Source organism: Schistocerca cancellata, chromosome 3 (genome assembly GCF_023864275.1).
Source record: "Schistocerca cancellata isolate TAMUIC-IGC-003103 chromosome 3, iqSchCanc2.1, whole genome shotgun sequence".
NCBI classification, from domain to species: domain Eukaryota; kingdom Metazoa; phylum Arthropoda; class Insecta; order Orthoptera; family Acrididae; genus Schistocerca; species Schistocerca cancellata.
Genome location: NC_064628.1, coordinates 690,531,126 through 690,557,235, shown reverse-complemented (window position 1 = coordinate 690,557,235; position 26,110 = coordinate 690,531,126). Strand labels below are relative to the sequence as shown.

Genomic DNA, 26,110 nt, shown 5'->3' with positions numbered 1-26,110 from the left:
TCCTATCGCGCTTGGGCTGCTGAACTTCACGGCCTGAGTCGAAAGTGTCAATTTGTTACTCATGTTCACAAAGAATCCTATGCCGATTCCGTGGTACGGGATGCTATTATCCGGTCGGCGCCCGACAAAGAAGTTCGGCAATGTGCCCTTCAGTTGGCGAATCCAACTCTAGTTGAAGTTCTCTCCATTGCGCAGTCTTTTGAAATTTCTCGCGCCGCTGGGGCGCAAATAGAAACGTGGGGTGATGTCGGGGAAATACCTCTGTGCGCTGTTGACGACGCGTGCGGCGCGTCACCGCCGGCCGACGTGGCTGCAGTGCGCTCCCACGCGCAGCCTCGGCCTAGCCGTAAACAACCCGCTAAGAAACTGCAGCAAAATCCCCGGCAACTTCCTTCATGTCCGCGGTGTTTTACGAAACATTCACGCGAGGATTGTCCACAACGTTGGGCTGTGTGTCACAATTGCAAAAAGAAATGTCGTGTGTCTTCTGTTTGTAAATCCGACCGCGTACATGACGTTCATGAACATGACGCTGATTCTGATTCTGTGTTGTCCGTCAATTGCACTTCTTCCCTTTCAGGGAAATTATTCCTCACTGTCCAAATCCTTGGTCGAGATGTTCGTATGCAAGTGGATACCGGTTCTGCTGCCACTTTAATTCTCAGATGTATCTTCAGCTGGGTTCTCCACTCCTGTCCCCTGTCACTCGGCAATTACGGACGTACAATAAACAGAAGATTTCTCTCTTGGGACAGTTTAATGCTGAGGTATCTTACAAATCCGTCGTTCGCACTGTTCCCATATTTGTGGTCGACCAGAGCAATGCAGAAAATCTTTTTGGTTTCGATGCCTTTCGCGTTTTTGGGTTCTCCATAGATAATTCTGTCAATATTGTCTCTGACGCTATTCCTTATGCTCAACTGGATTCCTTGTCGATGACATTTTCGTCCCTTTTTTCTCCTGGGTTAGGCCGTGCAAACAACTTTGAAGCTCATATCACGCTCAAACCCACTGCTCGGCCTAAGTTTTTTCGGGCTCGACCCATTCCTGTGGCACTTCGTGATCGGGTAAAACGGGAGTTGGATCGTCTCACTACTTCAGGGGTCTTGCTTCCTGTCACTTCCAGTGAGTGGTCCTCTCCTTTCATTGTAGTTGCTAAGCCCAATGGTGATATTCGTCTCTGTGGCGATTTCAAAGCCACTGTAAATGCTCAATGCCTCATCGACACTTACCCTATGCCCCGTCCTGAAGAACTGTTCCCTAAACTCGCTGGAGGACAGTATTTTTATAAAATTGACCTGTCAGAAGCTTATCATCAACTTCCTCTCGACGCTGCTTCCCGGCAGTTTCTGGTCCTTAACACGCCTTTCAGCCTCTATCAATACCAACGCTTGCCATTCGGGATTGCTAGCGCCCCTGCTCTCTTTCAGCGATTCTTGGAACAATTATTGCTCCCTGTCCCTGGGCGTATCAATTACATGGACGACATTGTTGTCACTGGCTCCACCACTGAAGAACATCTTCAAAATCTCCGCACACTTTTTAATGTCTTACAGACTGCCGGTCTTAAGTGTAATCTTCAGAAATCACAATTTTTTCAGGCCTCTATCACGTACTTGGGGTTTCAACCCTCTCGGGATGGTATTCGTCCGCTTCAACAAACTGTCACTGCGATCGATGCCCTTCCACGCCCTACATCTGTTAAGGAACTGCAGGCCTTCTTGGGGAAGGCATACTATCACAAGTTTTTTACCGTCTGCGGCGTGGTGGCTCAGCCGTTGCATCCCCTGTTGCATAAAAACGTGCCTTTTCACTGGTCCGCGTCATGTGACGCGGCTTTCCAGAAATTGAAGACTATGGTGAAACAGGCCCCGTTCCTGGCTACTTATCAACCTGGCCAACATCTTGTTCTCGCCACAGACGCCTCTCAATACGGGGTTGTGGCAGTCCTTGCGCACCGTTTTTCTGACGGTTCGGAACAACCCATTGCTTATGCCTCCAAAACGCTCACGGATGCCCAACAAAGGTATTCTCAAATTGAAAAAGAAGCTTTGGCCATCATTTATGCTCTTCATAAGTTTGGTGTTTTTCTCTATGGCTCAAAATTTCATCTTGTTATGGATCACAAACCACTTGTTTCCTTGTTTCATCCATCAACGTCACATCCCGACAAGGCTGCACACCGTCTCCAGCGTTGGGCTCTTTACTTGTCCCGTTTCAATTATGAGATTCATTTCCGGCCAACGGCTCAACATGCGAATGCTGATGCTCTGTCTCGCCTTCCCATGGGTCCTGATCAGGCATTCGATAGGGACGAACTTTTGTGTTTCCACCTGGATGTTGCCGAGCAGCGGGTTGTGGACGGGTTCCCCATCACTGGGGACAGACTGGCGGCTGCTACGGGTTCTGACCCTACCCTCTCCCGGGTTTTACGCTGTATTCAGAAGGGTTGGCCAGATCGCCCGTCCGCTAAGACCTCTGATCCATTGTGGAACTACTACACTTTGCGCCAGGGCCGGCCTTAGCCATCCAGGTGCCCCGGGCGAGTCGTCCAGTTGGCGCCCTTTATTGTATAAATAGCGACCCTGGCAGTGCTTTGCAACACGGTATTTGACTGTTTTCTAGAAATCGTCTTAAGTGGTTAATGGCGTCATCTTATGATCATAACATGCTTTTTTCCATCGTAAATTTGAGTATTTTATTTTTTTAAATGGAAATGAAATCCAAATAATCTGAAAGCCCGCTAAGAGGCTCCATGTGAGTCTTGTGTAGCCTGTGACGTCAGTCCAGCATGCTGCTGTCGCTGCCGTAACAGTCAGTATAGCAGTGATATATTGTTTGGGCATTCACGTTTTGGGAAACTGTCTAAAAATATTGCGTAGTACTGCACTGTACATCTACAACAACTCCAGAAAATTGTTTTTGCGTGTCCCAAACAAGGAAAAGATGCGTAAAATGTGGTTGAAACAGGCTCGTATATCCCAAATATTTCTTTTCTTTTCTGAAGCACCCCTGTACTAAAGCGAACAAAACAATACAAAAATTATTCAAATTGGTCAAGCCATTTCTTTGTTTTGGTGAGACTAACACACAATTGATTTTTATATATAGGAGGTAATATGTATAACGAAAAAACACTAATTTTGAATTGGGTACCATATTTTTATTGAATTTAATATAACTGTAAGCCATAAACCTATATTTTCTGTCAGTCATCTGAACACAAAACATATTACGCCTAATGAAAAACAATTATAAACGACTAAAATTTTACTTTTCTCGCTTTTCTGTCGGCAAAGTCTCTGATCAAATTAGCAAAGTCCAGGTTTTCTGCAACTTCATTTTCAATGGACAGTGAGGCCAAACTGGTTAGTCTTGTTTGAGACATTGTAGACCGCAAGTACGTTTTTATCAACTTCAGTTTGGAAAAACTGCGTTCGCCGCTTGCGACAGTCACTGGTATTGTTAGCAAAATACATAACGTTATCCAGATGTTGGGATATAACTCTTGAAGATTATGCTTTTTTATGAAGTTTAAGGCTTCAATAGGCGTTGCCTGGCTGTCTTCAAGATAGTGTTGCAGGCCTAAAATTTCGTCGCACAGCAAATTTCCATCAATATCTGACTTCATGTTGACAGTTAACTTTTCTTGTAATTTAGAACAGCATTGTATTAGTTCTTCTTTATTTTGATTTTTTTTTAATGTCAAACAAGGAACTCCACGTCACAGAAAATTCTTGCATCTGTTCAAAACTTTCTTTCATGGATATGTGCACGGTGTCCAACAGTGCATTGAAAAACTCTAGTTTAAACTTCTTTTTTGGGTCAGTTGTTTGATCATCAACAGCCTCTTCACCCGGCCTGCGTTTAATACGTCATAATCGCATTTGTGGTTTAAATAATGGCTGCGTATCAAGATCCGAAGCCAGTTCAGTTGCTGTTACAATAGCTTGTCTATATGTTTCCAAATAAGAGCAACATTTGTCAAGGATTCCCATAAACTCGACAAAGTTGATTGTGGGTGACTGACTTGCTTTACTCACAACGTTAATTTGAAACAGAACATCATACCATGTCACGAGAGAAACAATGAAGCTGAAGTCTTTTAATTGTCCTCCTAGTGTTGTCGCTTCGTGTGACACCGCAGCATCGCTTTGTTCAGTAGCATCGGCCAAGGAAACCAAAGCGTCATGCATTTCGCATAATTGATAATGAACCGCTTTGACGCTATCAATTCGAGCTTCCCAGCGTGTGTCACTTACATTTTTCAGGGTGTATATCTTCAAATGGTCGGTCAAAATTTTCCATCTATTTACCGATCCAGCAAATAGATTAAACATTTTTTTGTAACATTCCGAACAGTGTCACGGATTTCACTGATGATTTTGCCGCATCACACAATACCAAATTATAACTATGGCATCCGCATGGCACAAAAAAAGCTAGTGGATTTAACTTCTCAATTCTGTTCTGGACGCCTTTATTTTTCCCGTTCATGTTCGCGCCGTTATCGTAGCCCTGTCATCTGCAGTCATTAATGTTAAAGTCAAGATCACTCAATGTTTTTAAAATGCTTTCTGTGAGGCCTTCACCGGTTGTATCATCTATTTGCAGAAATGAGATGAAATGTTCTTTTACACTTACGCCATCCTCTGTTATGTCGGCGCATCTTAAAGTTATCGAAAGTTGTTCTTTGTGGCTTATATCTGGAGTACAGTCAGCTATGATTGCATAATACTTTGAACCCTTTATGCGGGATACGATTGTAGACATAATGTGTGATGCCATGAGTTCTATTAATTCATTTTGTATATTTTTGCCGCAATAATGGTCAGCCAAATCACCATTCAATGCCAGTCTGACGTGCTCTTCCATGATTGGATCAAACTTTGCCAATAACTGTACAAGACCTAAGAATTTTCCATTATTTGGGGTAAATAATTTATCTGATAACCCTCTGAATGCCATATATTTTCAGCCAAATACAAAGTAATGTGCATCAATCTTTGAAGCACATTGCTCCATCGTAAACTTTCTTTAGAAATTAGCTTTTGTTCTTCCTTGTCAATAGTTAATCCAGCTTTAAACCTGATTTCAGCTTCAGTCCATTGAGTAAATGCTTTTTTGTGGTTAGGACTATTTTCATGCAGTTTCAGAGCTTCACTTAAATGTTTCCAATTTCTGAAACCCACAGTGGTAGTCAAATTAGTAGTTGATTTTAAATCAAACAGTCGACAACAAAAGCAAAAGACACTGTCGTTTGATACAGAATAAACTAGCCACCGTCGTCTGATAGTTTCTTCGTTTGATAGTTTTCTTGTGTAATGAGTTGAAGAGAAATGATGCCCATTTTCATCTTTTGGAAAGTTATTTAGACATACTTGTGAGGGTCCACATATTATAATGCGATCTATATCTCTAGCATTAAGTACTTTTGGCCACGTACCCACATCAGAAACATTGTATTCTTTTATTGCAAGAACGTTGATACTTTCATCGACCACAGATGTCATGGTTGATTTTGACTTGGAGAAATATCAGAGGATTCATGCAAAGATGTACTGCGCTGCTCAATTTGATCACCTTCAATAGGTGATTGTATATTTTTTGTGTATAATTGTTCACAGTCTGAAGAAATATTTGCTGATACATGGACTTTTGATTCAATATCTGAAGTATTTGCCTTAGAATTTCCTTTAAGGTTCTTATAAATATTCATGTGATTTTTAGTTTCTTCAAGAACTTTTTCTTTTTCAGCTTTTCTTTTCCGATTTTCTGAACCAGAAAGCTTTTTTTTAATCATTTCCTTCTCTTCTGGCATGATTTAATAATTTGACAAATTATTGCTTGGACACTGCTCTATTTCGCGACCACAATATTCGATCTATAACAAATAAAGAAATTCACCTATCAGTAGACGTAACTAGAAAAAAACCTGAACTGAAAGATAAAAATGTTTTTCGCACCTACCAGAAAATTAAAATGTTGACACAGTCACGACACTCGTTTCACTCACAATTATTCAGCCACGAAAACATGACTGCTGCCTCCGACTCTTACTGACAATTACTGACATGCGGGTGCAAATCGTAGCGCTGCCAACATATGCAGTCTAACAAACATTGTGTGGCGCTGTATTATTTCAGTAAGTTAGGGGAGAATTCTCTATGAATGCAGTGCACGCATTGCATGATCTATTAATTAATGTACATGAGTCATTAAGTCACAAATATTTGATATAAATACATTCGTATTAATTAAATCATAATGTAATGTATATTTCACAGTCTGTATTTTCTTTTATTTGGAGCGACCGGTAGTTTCTGTTGTAAACAAGAGATGGTGCAGCTGCATGGGCTCTTCCTTGTTGCAGTTCTTGAAACAAATAAGAGAGGCGCTTTGGTAGAGCCCGTGCTAGCCCGCGTCAAACATGGATGGTTGCAGACAATACGAAGATTGCATTCAGCATGATTTCTCTTCTGCTACCCCGAATTCATCGCGCATTCGTGAGATTAGCGACGTATGTTGAATGAGACTGAATAATATTTTAGTTTCGGGAAATGGGTGATTGTAAATTGTAATTTTTTTTTTTTTTTACATGCGTTTAGTACGTGGCGCCCCTTGGGCCCCGGCGCCCTGAGCGACCGCCCGAGTCGCCCCATCCTAAAGCCGGCGCTGCTTTGCGCTACCGCCTCATGGCTAGGGATGGTGTTATCCTCCTCTCCACTGACAATGCTTCGCCGCGTGTTGTGGTCCCTGCGTCTTTGCATGCTTAGGTCTTGCGCCTCCTTCACCAAGGGCACTGGGGTGTGTCTCGCACAAAATCTCTGGCGCGTCGTCATGTGTACTGGCCTGGCATCGACTCTGAAATAGCACACATGGTCGCTGCCTGCGGCCCTTGTGCGTCACAGGCCGCTGCCCCGAAGTCATCTTTGTCACCGTGCCCTTCGCCTGAGAAGCCCTGGCAGCGCATTCATGCTGACTTTGCAGGACCCTTTTTAGGTACTTATTGGCTCCTCGTAATTGACACCTACTCTGACTTTCCTTTCATTGTACGTTGCATGTCACCTACCACCGCGGCAACCACCAGTGCTCTCGCCTGCATTTTTTCTTTGGAAGGCCTCCCGTCTACTCTTGTTACTGATAATGGTCCGCAATTTGCCTCTTCCGAATTTGTGGATTTTTGTGCTCGTCACGGCATTACGAATGTCACGGCCCCACTGTTCCATCCACAATCCAACGGTGAGGCTGAACGACTGGTCCGCACATTTAAGGCTCAGATGCGGAAACTTCTGACTTCTTCTGCTACTGATGAGGTGCTTCTCCAGTTTCTGGCGTCTTACCGTTTCACCCCCATGGGCGACCACAGCCCGGCTGAGCTCTTACATGGCTGACAGCCCCGCACGCTACTTCATCTTCTGCGGCCTCACGGCCGCGGGTGCCTTCACTTGGCCGGTTCACCGCCGACGACCTCATCTGGGTACGGGAATATGGCAGGCGGCCAAAATGGAGCCCGGGCCCCATCTTAAGACTCCGTGGCAAACGCCTGTATGAAATCCAGACAGACACAGGTGTTGCAGTGCGTCATTCGGACCAGCTTCGGCCTCGGGTGCCAGCAACACCTGTTCCGAATGCCGCCACACCACCTTTGGCTCTACCTGATGCTCAGGATCTTGGCATCTCTCAATACTCACAACGCAGCCCTCTCACCGTCATCGCGATGCCAGCACCAGAACGGACGCCACCAGGAGACGTGCCCATGCAGGAACCGGAGGACCATCCTCTGTCTGAGCGAATCTACTCGCCTCGTCCTCCAATGGACGCCGACACATCGCCCATGTTTCCTGTCATATCAACTGGCCTTGCCACGATGGGCAGATTGGTGCATGGGGCCCCAGCAGATTCGACCCCTACGTCTCCTGTCATCTCGACCCGTTATCATCGGGGACACTTCCGTCCGTACGGGAAGCCGCCTCCTCGAGACTTTACGGTGAGTCAAACAACGCCTATGGACGTTAGCCATCTCCAGGACACCTCCATCAAGACCAGTGTAACAATTTCGAAGGGGGGAAAAGTGTTGTGACTTTGCGACTCGCCGATCGTTCAAAGTGCCGCCGCACAATTACGCGCGTGCTCTACGTGCGGCGCTGTCTGCCAGCCATGCAGCAGCTGCGCCACCTAAGCGGCCAGCCGAGCAGCGGCCGCTAGACTAAGAGACAGTGCTTATTCAAATGCGAACGAGTACACATGTCAACTGACTCTGTGACTTATATGTGTTGTTGTGTCGTTCCTAAATATATGTGTTAAACTTGAAGTTCTAACAAAATACATAACCAATAAGACATTTATGTAATTTTAGGAAAACATATGAGACTAGCATTGGGAAGAGATTTCTAAAGCAACCATTGTTGGTGAAAATTTAACTCTTCCTTAAACATACGTCTTCATACTCTGAGTCCAGTTTTTGTCTAATAGAAATGATAGTATACTTATGCAAAAGAAACAAATGGGGCAGAAAATGTGTAGTATTAATGAGTCCTGCACCAGGAAGAGAAATTTCTATTTAACTCAAAGGATAAGTTGTAACCAAGAGTTAAAGCTTCAGCACTACTGTAAAATTCTACTGTTGCTTATCAAAAAAATCAGAACACATTTACTGCTCACAAAAGTTCCTTTGCTGGATTTTATGCTGTTTTCTGTGACATAAACAGAAAAGTTATTCACTGTGAGCTTTACACTTGTATCAAAGGCTACAATGAAGCTAATATGTGATCAAGCCTATGGAGACAACATATCACTTCCATATCTGCAATCTGCTTATCCATACTCAACATCTGAGAGATCATTTCAAAAGTGACAAAATGTCTGATAGTAGTCATATTCACCAACCTGCCTCCTGAAAAGAGAAATCTAGAAATTCTTACAGAAGACAGAAAGATATCTCTGGTATGTATCCTTATAGTAATGTAAATGTCAAATCCACTTAAGCTGATGAATATTTGTGGGCAGCACTATTTTTTCCAGAAAACGGCTTTCCTATGTATGAAGTATGATTTTACTTTCCAGTTATTTTACACTGAAGCAGAATCAATAATAAGTGAATAGAGATCACACAACGATAGAAGCATCAGATAAAATAATATTGATTAACATCCCATTAGCTGAGAACACATCAAGATATACAGATGAAAGGAAATGCTGAGATGTAACAGGCAAGAGTAAAAGGAATGATTAGCAATAAAGTGTATCAAGAGTACTGAATAAAGAAGAGAAATAATATGTAACATCCCAAAGTCAACATTAGTGAGATTAAAGGAATGAAAATGACAGAAAAAATTAAACAGAAGCCACTAAAATGAAGCTCTGGAGTGAAAAAGTAGGAAGAGAGAGAAAAATGACAGTGGTAAAAGGAAGATATTGGAAGCAAGTATGTAAACACTGGGTGGAACAATAAATGCACCAAGTGACTTAAGATCGAGTGATGTGATGATTCAGATTTAATGAGTGACAGTTTGCAGATTTTAATTAGTTTCAAACACCTATCGATTTCTGGCTGTATTATTTTTCTATGATATTTCAGTCATCCACACATACCTGATAAATAAGCACCTGCATTTTCATAAAATCCTAAAAAAAACTGTTCTCCTGTGTTTAAAAAATAAGCACCACTGCCTAATACTACCTTTCCACAAAAGAATGAGATTAATCACATTGCTAAAGAAGTATCTGTTGTGGGTTGTTGGTACACAACATATTTTCTGTACTGAACTTAGCTCTTCATAAAAATGGACCAACTCAGTGCATTGGAAGAGCACTTTACTACAAACATGTTCCTGCACTCCATCAAAAGGCAAAGATGGTTAAACTCCTTTGCAGCATCACAGGAAACAATGTGTAGAAATGTTACAGGCAACTGATTACACAAATGTAGATGTGTATGAACTCAAATGGATCACACTTAGAGGTGACCACTCCTAAACATCCATATTTGTTAAATACACATATTTGCATCATCATCTTAATTTTGTTTGTGTCAGCGTTCATGGATAACATATTTTAGTGGGCTGAAAGAACAAACCTGTAATAACTGCTGTTAACAGATTAAACACAATGTTCAAGATGAACAAACATCTGTCATGCACTACTTCGTGATGATAAAAGGTTTGTTATTCTATTGGAAGCAGTCTTGTTTCTACTATGTTGAGATAGTATTACACAGAAAGTTGTTTTTGTTGTGGTCTTCAGTCCTGAGACTGGTTTGATGCAGCTCTCCATGCTACTCTATCCTGTGCAAGCTTCTTCATCTCCCAGTACCTACTGCAGCGTACATCCTTCTGAATCTGCTTAGTGTATTCATCTCTTGGTCTCCCTCTCCGATTTTTACCCTCCATGCTGCCCTCCAGTAGTAAATTCGTGATCCCTTGATGCCTCAGAACATGTCCTAACAACCGATCCCTTCTTCTAGTCAAGTTGTGCCACAGAAAGTATGTCTGTGTAATCATACTAAAATGTAACAAAGGTATCAAAATACAACTACTGGAACACAGAATTATGTGCAAAGCACTATTACATTACACAAGTAAAAAAATTTCTTCGTTATTTATATATTATAGATTTATTTTGAATGTTGTAGACATTTACCTCACTGAATGAAATATCATCAAATTTCACTCCATTGCATTCTATTATCTGATCTCCTGGTCTGAGACCCGCTTCTCTTGCCAAACCATTTTCTTTAGTGAACTGTACAAAGACACCCATGTGCCAGTCAGGTCCTTTACAAATCCTGTAACAGTTTTATTGATTTTTTTTTAGTCATAAAAATAGGTACTGTCCAGCACAGTCTAGTTCCAAGATAAGATTTTAGCACACAAAATTAAAACATTTTAAACATAGCATTCAAAACAGTCTAAAACAATCAAATGTATTACAACACACATATTTTAATTATTATCATGTTAGTACCTACACTTCACAAGATTTTCCACTATAAAATGAGAGAATAGTAGATGAGTGCCTGTTACACCACATGGGCCATTTGGATCCTCCCACCCATCAGCAGTTTCCCTTAATTGTGGAGATGGGGACTTCATCTCTAACATATTCTCTTTTCCCACAACACTTCTGGACTAAACCTCTATTAACTGTTAATAAAACCCCTTACTATTCATTCATCCCCTCCTCCCCCCGGTAACATTTTTCTCCACAGGCGATATATTTCTCGATTGCGATTTTTTAAAAATTATATACTCTCTTTATGTTTTTACATCTTCCTTAAATACACTATTCATACCACATCTCATTTCTCTTCCTCTTTGTCCATCTTGAATTCTAACTCCACCCTTCTGTCACCTCTGGACTGAAAATGACACATTTCTTGGTGTCCTTCCATTCCATCTATGTCTCCTTTCAACTACAGAACTATAATATTATGAGAAGGATAGAGTGCAGCTCACATCCAAACCTGAATGTCACACACACAGATTGGTACCAAGCATTTTATGTTGGTATAGTATCAACCAAAACTCTGATTTAGTTCATACTACATGCTGTCGTCCAGCAGAATTGGCATAAACGTTAATTAAAAGTAACACCAGAACTATGGACCGCAGTAAAAGTATAACTGTGACTAACAAAAATGTATAGCTTCTGTGGGGAAGTTGATAGAGCATTAGATTGTTGTACCAAGGGTCATGGGTTCATACCCTAATGGTGAAATTTTTTTTTCACTATTTTATACATGAAAGTATTATATGGGACTATTAATATTTTCATATGTGTAATGCAAATGTTTCTCTATTCTGTTGTTCTGATTGTTCAAGTTTGTTCTGTGAAACTACAAATGCACTAGCTGCTTCTGTCACACATCTGGACAGAACACCACACCTATCTATAGAAATGTGCTCTACAGGTTTGCTACTTTCAACTAACGAAGTGAAAGCAGACTGCCAAAAGAACATAGCTACAAACTCCGCAAAGTCCTTTAAAAGTCAGGATAAGGTTCTACCATATAACAGTTTCATGCATAAACAGTTAAAACAAATTAACGTCAGTGGAGTTTGAAAGTGGGACATTTGACATGATGTCCTCACGCTCCACCAACTCACCCACATGACTTCTATAAATCTATTACTCATAGGTATGCCTTTCCTGTACTAGTAGTTTTTATGTTACTGTCGATTACCATTTACACAAATTCTATTGGATGACAGCAGACAGCACGAACTATATCAGTGTTTTGGTTGACACCCTATCTACATACAATGTTTAGTACCAATCGGAGTATCTGACATCTGGAGGTTTGGGCGTCAGTGTCTCCTCTATATGGTGAGTAGCAGACAGGTACTACCAAGACTCCTATACAGCTGAGCTTTTGGCCAAAAAGACCTTCTTCTAAAGTAGAAAAACACACACATTCACACAAGCACAACTCAGATACATGTGACTACTCTCTCTGGCCACTGAGTTAGGGCTACCAATCCTCAGTCTGGCCTCAGCAACCAGGGACAGCGGTCACGTCTGTGCGAGTTGTGCTTGTATGAATATGTGTGTGTTTTCTACTTTAGATGGTAGCCTTTTGGCCAAAAGCTTAAATATTTTAATAGGGCTTGAAATTTCCTGAAAGAGTGACAGCAGATTTTATCTTGAACTACTCTGCAACCATAGACATGACATCAAAGACACATCATGACAGTGCACATGGAGCTCTTTTTTTGTTGTGAACATAGAAACAGAGACTGACACTGACTGTAAGCTCAAACTATCAAATACCAAAGTAGTCCCACACTCAGGAAACGTGCGCATGTGGAAAAGATGCAAGGATTCTGCACCTCTGCTCATGGCAAGGTCCTAGGGGAGGTGGTTTGTTGTTGCCTTCCTCTTAAAAACGTTAAAAATTGGCTAGTGTGTATCTGTATCATCTAGATGACTGTGATGAGTGCATTTACTGTGCTGTACTGAGTTTGTGTCATTATGAATGAAAGGAAGGGAGAAGGTGAAACCTGGTGCCAGCTCATATAGCCTACTCCTCTCGAATAGTATCAAGGGGGTGGCTGAGCTTAATGTTACAACCTGATAGACAGAGCACCGTCAACAGTGTAACATGCCCTCACTTCGTGAAACACTGCAGAGAAGTATGGAATTTAATCTAGGATATTGGTGCAAAGACTGGTGATCATGAACTTTATGCCACCACCCCTCCTTGTCCTGCCAGCCAAATACTAGCAGTGGAAATTTTCCACCACCAGGATTCAAACTGGCTTGTCTCTGAGCCACATGCCATGACACAGGCATTCATTAGTGACCTTGGCTAGGGAGGCAGGTGTGATGCAATTATCTACAATAAAATTAAAACAACTGGCAAATCAGACCACATGACAATCAAACCTACTACAATAACTGGAGCATGGTTAAGGGTGTAGGCATATTCATAAAATGGTAAATTAGTTATTATGAATAACAGAATTCTTATTAGATATCTTGCTTTTGATGTCTACATGACATGAATACTTTTCTACCATTCAAACTAAATTTTACCTACTCACATTTATCATAGGTTGATCTGATACCATCTACTTTCCTTTTTCTGTATGTGCTTGTGCACTCCTCTTAGTGCAACATCATCTTAGTGCAATAACTATTATTTAGTTCTTGGGGCCAATTCATTCATTAACACATTGGGTTCTGTAAATCCAGTCCATGGAAATATTGTTGTTGTTCTTATTATAGAAGTTTATTCACCCAGAGCACACAAAAATATGCAATTATTACTAGTTTCAGTGAAATTAAATTGCCGTCTTCAGATCGTTTACATAGGAAAAATTTTTACAGGGCCAGCCATTTTGTCAACTGCTCACATTAATTGGATACAACCAGCAGAGACAACATTCTGTAGTACCATCTCTTGTTATTCAGAAAGAGAATAGCTGTGTGAACAGTGCACAATAGACCAATAAAATACATAAGATGCATATAAAATGTTGTGTTCTTGTTGACATCTGATAAGAAACCATACTATCAGACATCAAGCACACAATGTGAAAACATTTTGTACATGTCTTATATATTTTATTTGTAACTAATGTGTACTGTTTGCACAGCTGGTCCTTTACTGAATGACAATACATGGTACTATGGAATGTTGTCTCCGTAAGTTGTGTCCAGTTTATATGAACAGTTGGCAAAATGGATTGGCCTTGTAAAAAATTTTTCTATACAAATGAACTGAAGATTTTGCTGAAACTAGAATCACAGTGTATTTTTGTGCAATTTGGGTGAATAAACTTCTGTAATAACAAGAACGACCACGTTTAGATTCTGAGATCACCTCCAATACATCTGAAAATGTCAGGTAATCATAATTTTACACAATTCTTCAAAGAAAGGATTTACTTTAGACAGACTGCTATCAGCTGGCTATATACTGACGAAGTCAAGATTTGTTAAACACAAACATCAAAGCTATGTGGAGCTGACATCACTGAGTCCAAATACCATGATAAATTGTAGAAGGAGTAGTTAATGAGGTGCTCTCTAACTTTGTTTTTGAATATCCTGGATTTTGTCTACAGGAAAGCTGCTACAGACTTTTGAAACAGTGTATAAACTTTCATTCTAAGCCATGGATAGCTAGGTATAGTCTAAATGGAAGTCATTTTTACTTCAGAAAGCATGGTTATGAATTTCAGAGTTCATCTTAAATTCGCTTTTGTTATACTGTCTCAGAATAAATTTCTCTTCTGATCTGCATTCATTTATTTCATATGTGATAAACTTTATTTCTGGAACTTTGCTTCTCTGGATAGATACTTGGCCCTTTCTGCACAGCAAACAAATTGACATTCCTAAACAAATATTGAAACCTTTGACATTTTGCACTGACAGATTTACCCTTTTGTAACTGTAGATACTTCCTTCATTAACAATGGTTTCATTTTCTAACATTAGCAACACTTTGTTTGTAAATTACATTAACAAAATATTACAATAAATTGTATATACATACCCACATCCTAATTTGCTCTTTGGTGTGGCTGTAATTGATATCTTTACCTCTCTGACACAGTCATCAGAAGTAAATGAGTTGGCAGCTGGAAATATTCTCATTTCGTCTATGGATGCACTAATATTTTTATTGTTGTTTTTCTCTACAACACACCATGTGACAGGGTCAGTTTTCTTTCTGTGAAGTGAAATGAGGCAGTTTACTTCACTGACATATCTGAGTACATTCCATACTAAGAATGTATTAATCTGCTATTACTTACTCTTTCACTGGAAGCATTCCCATTGCTGCAAAAGAAAAGAAAAGAAAATAATTACTACAAAAACATAAGATCCTAAGAGGAATATAAATATGAGTGTAGGGCGAGACATGTAAACATGTGCTGACTGATGGATGAGCAAACTTCAATTGACCCTTCACCTCTCAGCAGTTGTCTTAAAATGTAGGTGGTGGTCTCTTCTCTCAGTCATTAAAAAACTATTAAAATATAAACTGTAAAGTCCCATTCTGGATAAAGCATCCAATCTAATTTTATTTATTTAATGATTAATGTGAATTCAAATGTAAGAATGAACTTTTAATTTATCAAAGTGAAGTGATGGCTCTAATCCAGCATGTTTGTTTCCATGGTACAAGATAAAATTAAACATAAAATGTGTCTTTATTAAATTAAGAATGACAGAAATAACCATGTAGCTGATTTTAAGACAACTAGATCATTGCTATGATCAAAGAAACCATAAAAATTTAATGACAATAGAAAATTCCTGGGCAGAAACAACTACAAAAGTGACAGAAATCTCTTACAAGAACACTTACAGTTATTTGGTGAATTGCACACAAACACATGTAATAACTCAAAACATTGTACTTGTTACTGAGTGGGGCATCTTTCTTATCTCCCCCCCCCCCCCTCCAGATTCAAACAAATAGGCTTTGATACATCTACTGTGTGTGTGTGTGTGTGTGTGTGTGTGTGTGTGTGTGTGTGTGTGTGTGTGTGTGTGTGTATGAGGGTGGGGTATGGGTGAGGAGGGACAGGCAGCAGTGAAAGATGCATGCATGCACTTGCTTACACTAGAAAACAAGTGAAAGCTTGCTGGGAAACTAAAAAAATTTCTGACCAGCTACACGTACCTGTGTGCTATCCACTAAAGAACTATACGCGAAAGGTTGCCTGGGTGTGCTTTAGTTTCATATTAATGAAACTGTGCTAGAATTACTGTGCATGGTGATTTATGCTTAAAATAGAATAGATAATTTTCTGGATGAGGAAAAGACATGAATGGAATGTAAAAGCTGAGCAGTCTGTGGGGAGGGGGGTGGGATGGAGGGGACTTTATATATGGAGGCCATGGCAGAAGGTCATTAACAGATGTGATGCAGAATTCAACATTCAAAAGTCAATATGGTAAACCATGTGGTTTTGTTTGTGGGCATAAAAGCATATGTGACACAATGAAATTACATGAGGCAGGGCTTTATTATAAAAACTTTCTCAATTTTTCAGATTTCATCTACACTTTGAGAATCAGTCTGTGATAGCATAAACAGAATGTAGAATATTGCTCCTGAACAAACCTCACTTTTGGAATATAAATATGTGATGTGAAGCTGGCATTTGGCAACACCAAATGAACATTACCAGAAATGAGTAAAAACAGCAGAGGGAGAATAAGCATACATAAGCATCAGTATAATTACTACTACTCTCAAAATACAATGCCGGCATTGCAAGGAACAATTTCAACGTATGTATGTGATAGTATACGAGAAAAATACAAATCATTTCTGTACAAATCATTTCTGTACTTATCCTAGAAGGCAGAAATGAAATGAAATGAGCATGTGGCATTGTTGGCCGGGAGATCCCATCAATGCCACATTGGGTAACTTGCATGCCAGTAATGAGGATGAGATGATGATGATGACAACACAACACCCAGTCCATGAGCAGAGGGAATCTCCAAACTGGCCGGGAATCAAACCCGGGCCCGCTGCATGGGAAGCAAGCACGTAACCACTCAGCTAAACAGGCGGACAGAAGGTAGAAATAATATGGAAAATAAAGGAAAGCCAACCACTCACCTACAGGAGACTGATGTGTGGTGCAACAGAAAACAGTATTAAGCTCTTGCTCTTTCAGTACTAAAAGCAAATATAAGGGTGGCTTGAAAAGTTCTCGGAACAGAATAGAAAAAATGTATTTACATCACTGAATGTTTTTTTTAAATTTTTCGATGTAGTATCCTTACAGATTAATGCACTTCGTCCAACGATGTTCCATTGCCTTGGTCCCATCTTGAAAATGAGTTTCTTCAGGCTTGCAAAATAGTTGTCGACTCTGGCTATCAATTCTTCGTTTGAAGTGAATCTTCATCCACCATGAAAAATTTTCAGTTTTGGGAAGAGATGAAAGCTCGACAGAGCCATATCAGGTGACTAAGGCCAGTGCATTAACAGTTCATACCTTAGTTCGTGTAATTTTTCGATGGCGATGGTATGTGTGCGGGTGCACATTGTCTTGATGGAAGATGACTTTCTTCTTTGCTAAACCTGGTCTTTTTTCAAGTATATTTTGTTGCAAATTTGTCCAGGAGGCTAGCATAGTATTCTCCAGTAATTGTTTGCCCAGTGGGGAGATAATCTACAAACAGAATCCCCTTCACATCCCAGAACACTGATGCCATGACCTTTCCCGCCGAAGGAATTGCCTTTGCTTTCTTTGGTGGCAGAGTATCAGCATGTTTCCACTGCTTTTTTCTGGGGTATAGTAGTGCACCCAAGTTTCATCTGTGCTCACAAACCAGTGCAAAAAATCTTGTTTGTTTCAACTAAAACGGGCCAAACATTGTTCTGATATGTCCATTCTCATGCGTTTTTGATCCACTTGCGGCACCCATCTTGCAGAAAATTTTTCTTTTCTAATCCTTCAGTTAAAATGTGATAAACCCTTTCAGATGACATCTGACAAGCGTGAGTAATTTCATAAACTTTCAAGCGGCAATCCTCCATGAACATTTTGTGCACTTTTGCAATGATTTCTGGAGTAGTGACACATCTTAGCCTACCACTGTGTAAATCATCATCTAATATCTACTGACGAAATTTAAATTCATTTGTCTTGTTGGCAACAGTTGTATACGAAGGAGCAGACTCCCACAGTGTATTCTGGAAATCAGCATGAGTGTCCTTTGCTTTCATAACTTTCTTTATGAAGTACTTAATCACTGCTCGAATCTCGAGTTCTTCCATCTTCGCAAATCTCTACGTGGGAACAACAACAGAGCCTCATCATTGCCACAGTTCTCTTCTAAGAGCACTGATGTGACATGTGTTTACAGGCAACATTCCAATGAATATCACGTGATATTCATTGGATATCATGTGATATTCATTGCACTAGCGCTGACCTCTCGTGGTGATTCGGAGAACTTTTCAAACCACCATCATACATTCATACATACAACCACACAAACACCCAAATGCACAAACCTGTAGCTGCAGTGAGATTAAACTAATTATTAATTATTGATCATTGAGAGCAACTGCATGGGTAGATGGGATTGGGGAGTGGGTAGAGAAGGATGCACAAGGTGAGGAAGGGGTAGTGTGAGGTAGGTCTTTTCACAGATGAGACAGTGGCTGTGCAACAAGATGAACACAGTCCAGAATATAGAGTGTATAAGAGACAGTGAGAGTAGGGGAGAGAGGGGGAGGAAGTTGATGAAAAGAGAGACAGATGGAGCTGACTGGAAAGATAGGGAGGGAAGAGAGGAAAGGAGAGGGGTGGAAGAAGGGTGAGAGGGGGAAGGGATGGAGTGAGGAACAGGGGGAGGGATGTTAGGAGGGGGAGGGGGGAGAGATGACTGAGGAGAGAGAGAGAGAGAGAGAGAGAATACCAACTTGACAGGAGGGGGGGGGGGGGGGGGAGGAAGAGTGGTAAGAGAAGGCAATGTGTGATCTGGAAGGGGAGGTGAGGTGTGGACAGAAGAGAGAAGGGAAAAGGTAAGGTGAGGCAGTTGGAACAGGTTAGCAGGAATTTAGGCCAGAAGAAATGCAAAGGCACAGGATATGCTGGAAAAACAATTCCCAGCTGCATAATTCAGAGAAACTAGTGCTGGAAGCAAGTGCCCAAATGGTTTGCATAGTGAAGCAGCTGTTAAAGTCATTTGTGCAGTGGTGCACGGCATGTTCAGCAACTAGATAGTCAAATTTGTGGTTTGTCACTGTTTGGCAGTGGCCATTCATGCAAGTAGACAGTTGCTTACCTGTCAAGCCTACTAGAATGCTGCACAGTGATTGCAGCATAGCTGATATTTAACATAGTCCTACCTTTTATAGAGTAGTAAATGGATGTGATTGGTCTTTGATAGGAGGTGGTGAGCATTTGTATGGGACAGACCAGAAGGACGTGACACATGGGGTGAAGGATTGGGATCAGGACTGGAATAGGGATGCACAAGGATATTCTGTATTTCAGGAAAATGGGGGAACACTACTTAGGGTGATATAGGTAAGATATCCCACACCTAAGGACACAATGAGTGGTATTCAAACCTCTGATGAATGATGTGATTGTGCTTTTTATGGCCAGGGTGATACCAGGTGATCAGAGGAGTGCTTGTTGGTGACTGGTTAGCAAGTTTACTGGAGCTGGAGGAGGGGATTGCACACGAAATCTATTTGTTGATGAGGTGGATAGGATACAGAATGTTAATAAAGGCTTTGGTAAGGTTACTGGTATATTTCAGCAATTCATGCTTTCCACTGCAGATGTGACAACCACGTGTGGCAAGGCTGTAAGAAAAAGACTTTTTGACATAGAACAGGTGACAGCTGTCATAATAGAGGTACTGTTGGTGGTTGGTGCACTTGGTATGAACAGACATATTTATGGAGACATCTGAGATGACTGACATAGACATCTACGAAGGTAGCTCATTGAGTTGAGAAGGACGAGGTGGAATGTATTTGGGAGTTGGTGTTGAGGATATGGAGGAAAGAGCAATGGTTGCCTCTGCCATGAATCCAGATCATGAAAATGTCATCAATGAAACTGAGCCAGAAAAGAGGTTATAAGTGTTGGCTGGATAAGAAGGATTCCTTCAGATGGCCTATAAAGAAGTTGGCATAGGATGTCATGCAACTACTCATGGGAGTACCATGGATTTGTTTATAGATTTGGCCTCTGAAAGTGAAATAATTGTGGGTCACATTGGCTAAGAGGATTAAGGAAGAGGCAGTGGGTTCAATATTAGGAGGACACTGGAAAAGATAATGTTCCAGGCCACAAGGCCATGGGGATGGGGGATGTTAGTGTACAAGGACGTCTCATCCATAGTGACCAACAAAGAGTCTGCTGGTAGAGGGACAGAAACTGTGCAGAGGCAGGGAGGAGAGTGAACAGTGTCTTGAATGTAGAACGTGAGATTACAGACAATAGTTCGGAGGTGTTGGTCAACAAAGGCAGAGGTTTGTTGTGTGGGAGCATTGTACCCAGCCACAATGCAATGGCTGGCAGGGAGATCTGTGGTGTTTGGGATGCACCTAAGCCCTTGTGGAGCTGCTGGAGTTACTGTTGAACCTTCGGGATGGGACCATGGTTGTAAGGTTTGTATGTAGAGGTGTCTGAAAGTTGGCAGAGGCCCTCATACACATAGCCAAAATCTGTGAGCACTTCCCACCTTAAACCAACCAACCAACCAACCACTGCACTGGAGCCTTTGTCTGGGGTAAGGATGACAATAAAGTAGAAATATGAACAGACACTTAGTGTTAAAGTATGTGCAGTTCTGCAATTGCTGCACTAAATCTGACTGAAAGAAATGTGGAAGTCATATGTTGTAGGCCCTTTCATGTTTACCCCAGTATTGGGAAGTCCAGTTTCCATTCCTTTTCATAATATAAATGCAGAGTAACTACAGCTGATCTCTTGGAGAAAACATTACATTAAGCAAAGCAAAAACACCTTTATTTGACATTTCCACAGAAGAACAATCTTGGGCAGATTTCAGAAAATTGACATTACGAATGGTTTCTGGTCCTTAATGTGTGCTGATGCAAGCCTGAAACATTATATTACAGAAATTGTTTAACACTCTTGTGCTATTTGCATCTTTTTTGTTTGTATTTGTTACTTGAGTAACGCACTATCTTTAAGCATTGAGCTTACTATATACAGAAGCAGATTAGTTAAAGATGTTAACTACAGGGTGTTTCAAAAATGACCGGTATATTTGAAACGGCAATAAAAACTAAACGAGCAGCGATAGAAATACACCATTTGTTGCAAATATGCTTGGGACAACAGTACGTTTTCAGGCAGACAAACTTTTGAAATTACAGTAGTTACAATTTTCAACAACAGATGGCGCTGCGGTCTGGGAAACTCTATAGTACGATATTTTCCACATATCCACCATATGTAGCAATAATATGGCGTAGTCTCTGAATGAAATTACCCGAAACCTTGGACAACGTGTCTGGTGGAATGGCTTCACATGCAGATGAGATGTACTGCTTCAGCTGTTCAATTGTTTCTGGATTCTGGCGGTACACCTGGTCTTTCATGTGTCCCCACAGAAAGAAGTCACAGGGGTTCATGTCTGGCGAATAGGGAGGCCAATCCACGCCGCCTCCTGTATGTTTCGGATAGCCCAAAGCAATCACACGATCATCGAAATATTCAGTGAGGAAATTAAAGACGTCGGCTATGCGATGTGGCCGGGCACCATCTTGCATAAACCACGAGGTGTTCGCAGTGTCGTCTAAGGCAGTTTGTACCGCCACAAATTCACGAAGAATGTCCAGATAGCGTGATGCAGTAATCATTTCGGATCTGAAAAATGGGCCAGTGATTCCTTTGGAAGAAATGGCGGCCCAGACCAGTACTTTTTGAGGATGCAGGGACGATGGGACTGCAACATGGGGCTTTTCGGTTCCCCATAATCGCCAGTTCTGTTTATTGATGAAGCCGTCCAGGTAAAAATAAGCTTCGTCAGTAAACCGAATGCTGCCCACATGCATATCACCGTCATCAATCCTGTGCACTATATCGTTAGCGAATGTCTCTCAAGCAGCAATGGTAGCGGCGCTGAGGGTTTGCCGCGTTTGTATTTTGTATGGATAGAGGTGTAAACTCTGGCGCATGAGACGATACGTGGACGTTGGCGTCATTTGGACCGCAGCTGCAACATGGCGAACGGAAACCCGAGGCCGCTGTTGGATCACCTGCTGCACTAGCTGCGCGTTGCCCTCTGTGGTTGCCGTATGCGGTCGCCCTACCTTTCCAGCACGTTCATCCGTCACGTTCCCAGTCCGTTGAAATTTTTCAAACAGATCCTTTATTGTATCGCTTTTCGGTCCTTTGGTTACATTAAACCTCCGTTGAAAACTTCGTCTTGTTGCAACAACACTGTGTTCTAGGCGGTGGAATTCCAACACCAGAAAAATCCTCTGTTCTAAGGAATAAACCATGTTGTCTACAGCACACTTGCACGTTGTGAACAGCACATGCTTACAGCAGAAAGACGACGTACAGAATGGCACACCCACAGACTGCGTTGTCTTCTATATCTTTCACATCACTTGCAGCGCCATCTGTTGTTGAAAATTGTAACTACTGTAATTTCGAAAGTTTGTCCGCCTGAAAATGTACTGTTGTCCCAAGCATATTGCAACAAACGGTGTATTTCTATCGCTGCTCGTTTAGTTTTTATTGCTGTTTCAAATATACCGGTCATTTTTGAAACACCCTGTAGCTACACTTTGTTCTGTGTTATAAAATGAAATACAATATTATCCATGAAAAGGATGCTGTAAGTGGTCAAATTAGTGAAAAATTCACCTATTAGGCTCAACTGTTCATAATACGAGTATATTATTAAAACCATGACAATATAAAGCGCACTTCTAATCAGATCAGTTACTGATGATCTTACTAAATTTTAAGAGGAAGCATAAACAATATCTTTTGCTGTACAAATAAACCACCAAAGGCTGGTTATTATTTGATTTATAAGAGCAGTTTCACTCAGCAGATGCGACTATCATTAAGTTTTCATTATTCATCATCAACACGACGGTCCAAGTGATGCTTTAAACCTGTAACATATTGTCATCAGGGCAATCAATATTCAAGAATGCTGAAATCTGATATGTGAAACTAGTCATTAAATCTTATGATACACGAACTGTGTCAGTTTATTTGTACGTCAATAACAATACCTGCTGTGTCCCCTGCAGGCAGTGCCGGCATTTGTTAAAAGTTATCATTTAGATATATCTTTCTAGCCTTCACCAAAATTTTTGACCATTTGCAACATGTAGTGAATTTTGAGTCTTACTGGATCTACGTATTATAACAATGAAAATAAGATAATCAGTTATTGATAATATAATGTAAATGGATAGATAAATATACTCACCAACCAGTGCCGAGGAACATACATGCACAAAAGGATTTAACTTTTACAAGCATTCGGAGCTGGTGGCTCATTCTTCTTCCAGTAGAGTTGAAGAGGAAGGAAGAGAGGTGAAGTAAAAGGACTGGAGAGGTTTAGGGAAAGGGACACAGTTCAAAAAAGTCACCCAGAACCCCAAGTAAGGGGAGGCTTATCGGATGGGATGAGGAGGAAAGAGTCTTTCCTTTTGGCTGTATCTTTTTATTTATTTATTTATTGTTCTGTGGGATCAAATTAAGGAGAAGTCTCCACGGTCATGGAACGAGTCAATACTTGAAATTATAACACGACAGTAGAAACAGATAAAATGAAATACAAGAAACGTATTCAGGCGACAATTCGTAAGTTTAAATAAAGAAAATCAACAATGTAACACTGGAATTTGCTTAATTTTTCAGCTCTTCCAGGAGCTCCTCGACAGAATAGAAGGAGTGAGCCATGAGGAAACTCTTCAGTTTAGACTTAAAAGCATTTGGGCTACTGCTAAGATTTTTGAGTTCTTGTGGTAGCTTATTGAAAATGCATGCAGCAGAATAGTGTACTCCTTTCTGCACAAGAGTCAAGGAAGTGCATTCCACATGCAGATTTGATTTCTGCCTAGTATTAACTGAGTGAAAGCTCCTAACTCTTGGGAATAAGCTAATATTGCTAAAAACAAACAACATTAAAGAAAATATATGCTGTGAGGGCAATGTCAGAATTCCCAGACTATTGAATAGGGGTCGACAAGAGGTTCTCAAATTTACACCACATATAGCTTGAACAGCCCGTTTTTGAGTCAAGAATACCCTTTTTGAATCAGAAGAATTACCCCAAAAAATAATACCATATGACATAAGCATATGAAAATATGCGAAGTAGACTACTTTTCGTGTTGAAGTGTCACTTATTTCAGATACTGTTCTAATGGTAAATAAAGCAGCATTTAGTTTCTGAACAAGATCCTGAACGTGGGCTTTCCACAACAGCTTACTATCTATCCGAACACCTAGGAACTTGAACTGTTCAGTCTCACTTATAATATGCCCATTCTGTCTGATCAAAATATCAGTTCTTATTGAATTGTGAGTTAGAAACTGCAAAAACTGAGTCTTACTGTGATTTAGCATCAAATTATTTTCCACAAGCCACAAACTTATTTCATGAACTACATTATTTGATAATGTTTCAATATTACACGCAAGATCCTTCACTACCAAGCTGGTGTCATCAGCAAACAGAAATATTTTTGAATCACCTGTAATACTAGAAGGCATATCATTTATATAAATAAGAAACAGCAGTGCCCCCAGCACCGACCCTTGGGGAATGCCCCACTTAACAGTGCCCCATTGGGACTGAACATCACTACCACTCTCAATATTGTGGAGAATTACCTTCTGCTTTCTGTTCTTAAAGTAAGAGGAGAACCAATTGTAAGCTACTCCCCTTACTCCATAATGGTCCAACTTCTGCAGTAATATCTTGTGGTCAACACAGTCAAAAGCCTTCGTTAAATCAAAGAAAACACCTAGCATTCGCAACCTTTTATTAAATCCATCCAAAACCTCACAGAGAAAAGAGAATATAGCATTTTCAGTTGTTAAACCATTTCTAAAACCAAACTGTACATTTGACAGCAAATTATGTGAATTTAAATGCTCCAGTAACCTTGTATATACAACCTTCTCGATAACTTTAGCAAACACCGATGGCATAGAAATAGGTCTATAATTGTCAACATTATCCCTGTCTCCCTTTTTATAAAGTGGCTTCACTACTGAGTACTTTAATCGGTCAGGAAACCGACCACTTCTAAAGGAAAAGTTACAGATATGGCTAAGTACTGGGCTAACTTACATAGAACAATACTTCAGTATTCTGCTAGATACTCCGTCATACCCATGAGAGTTTTTGGTCTTTAGTGATTTAATTATTAACTCAATCTCCCTCTTGTCAGTATCATGGAGGAGCATTTCAGGTAACAGTCTCGGAACACTTTTTTCTACGAGCGCTATATGGTTCCCTGTTGGAACTAGGTTTCTATTTAGTTCACCTGCTGTATTCAGAAAGTGATTATTAAATACTGTACATATATGCGACTTATCAGTAACACGGACATTCCCACTATGCACTGATTCTATATCCTCGACCTGTTTCTGCAGACCAGCCACTTCCTTTACGACTGACCATATAGTTTTAATTTTATCCTGAGACTTAGCTACTCTATCTGCATACCACATACTTTTTGTCTTCCTAATAACTTTTTAAGCACCTTACAATACTGTTTGTAATGGGCTGCTGCATTTAGATTTTGACTGTTTCTAACGTTTTTATATAATTGCCACTTTGTTCTACAGGATATTTTTATCCCTCTAGTCAGCTACCCAGGCTGTCTGTTTGTGCTAGTACCCTGTTTTGAATGTTCTAACGGAAAGCAACTTTCAAAGAGCACGAGAAAAGTCTTGAGGAAAGCATTATATTTATCGTCTACTGTATCAGCACTATAAAAATCTTGCCACTCCTTTTCTTTGATAAGGTATTGTATCTCTCCATTCATCTATTTATGTCAGTGTTACAACTAATCATGTGTGATTCTTAGAATAATTATCAGAATCATTCGACTTCCTAGCAACCTAGTCTCAAATAATAGGGCCTACAA

The 26,110-nt window shown here is 40.6% G+C and overlaps 1 protein-coding gene across 2 annotated transcripts in view; it reads right to left on the bottom strand.

The window, feature by feature from the left end:
- The window catches only part of LOC126175676 (serine-rich adhesin for platelets), a 140,290-nt gene that overhangs the window by 101,016 nt on the left and 13,164 nt on the right, over positions 1-26,110 (bottom strand). For both annotated transcript variants that reach the window (XM_049922600.1, XM_049922601.1), the window contains exons 3-5: positions 15,267-15,291; positions 15,005-15,181; positions 10,642-10,786 (exon numbers count right to left, since the gene is read on the bottom strand). In XM_049922600.1, coding sequence (XP_049778557.1) covers positions 10,642-10,786; positions 15,005-15,181; positions 15,267-15,291 — 347 coding nt within the window. The remainder of the gene's footprint in view (positions 1-10,641; positions 10,787-15,004; positions 15,182-15,266; positions 15,292-26,110) is intronic.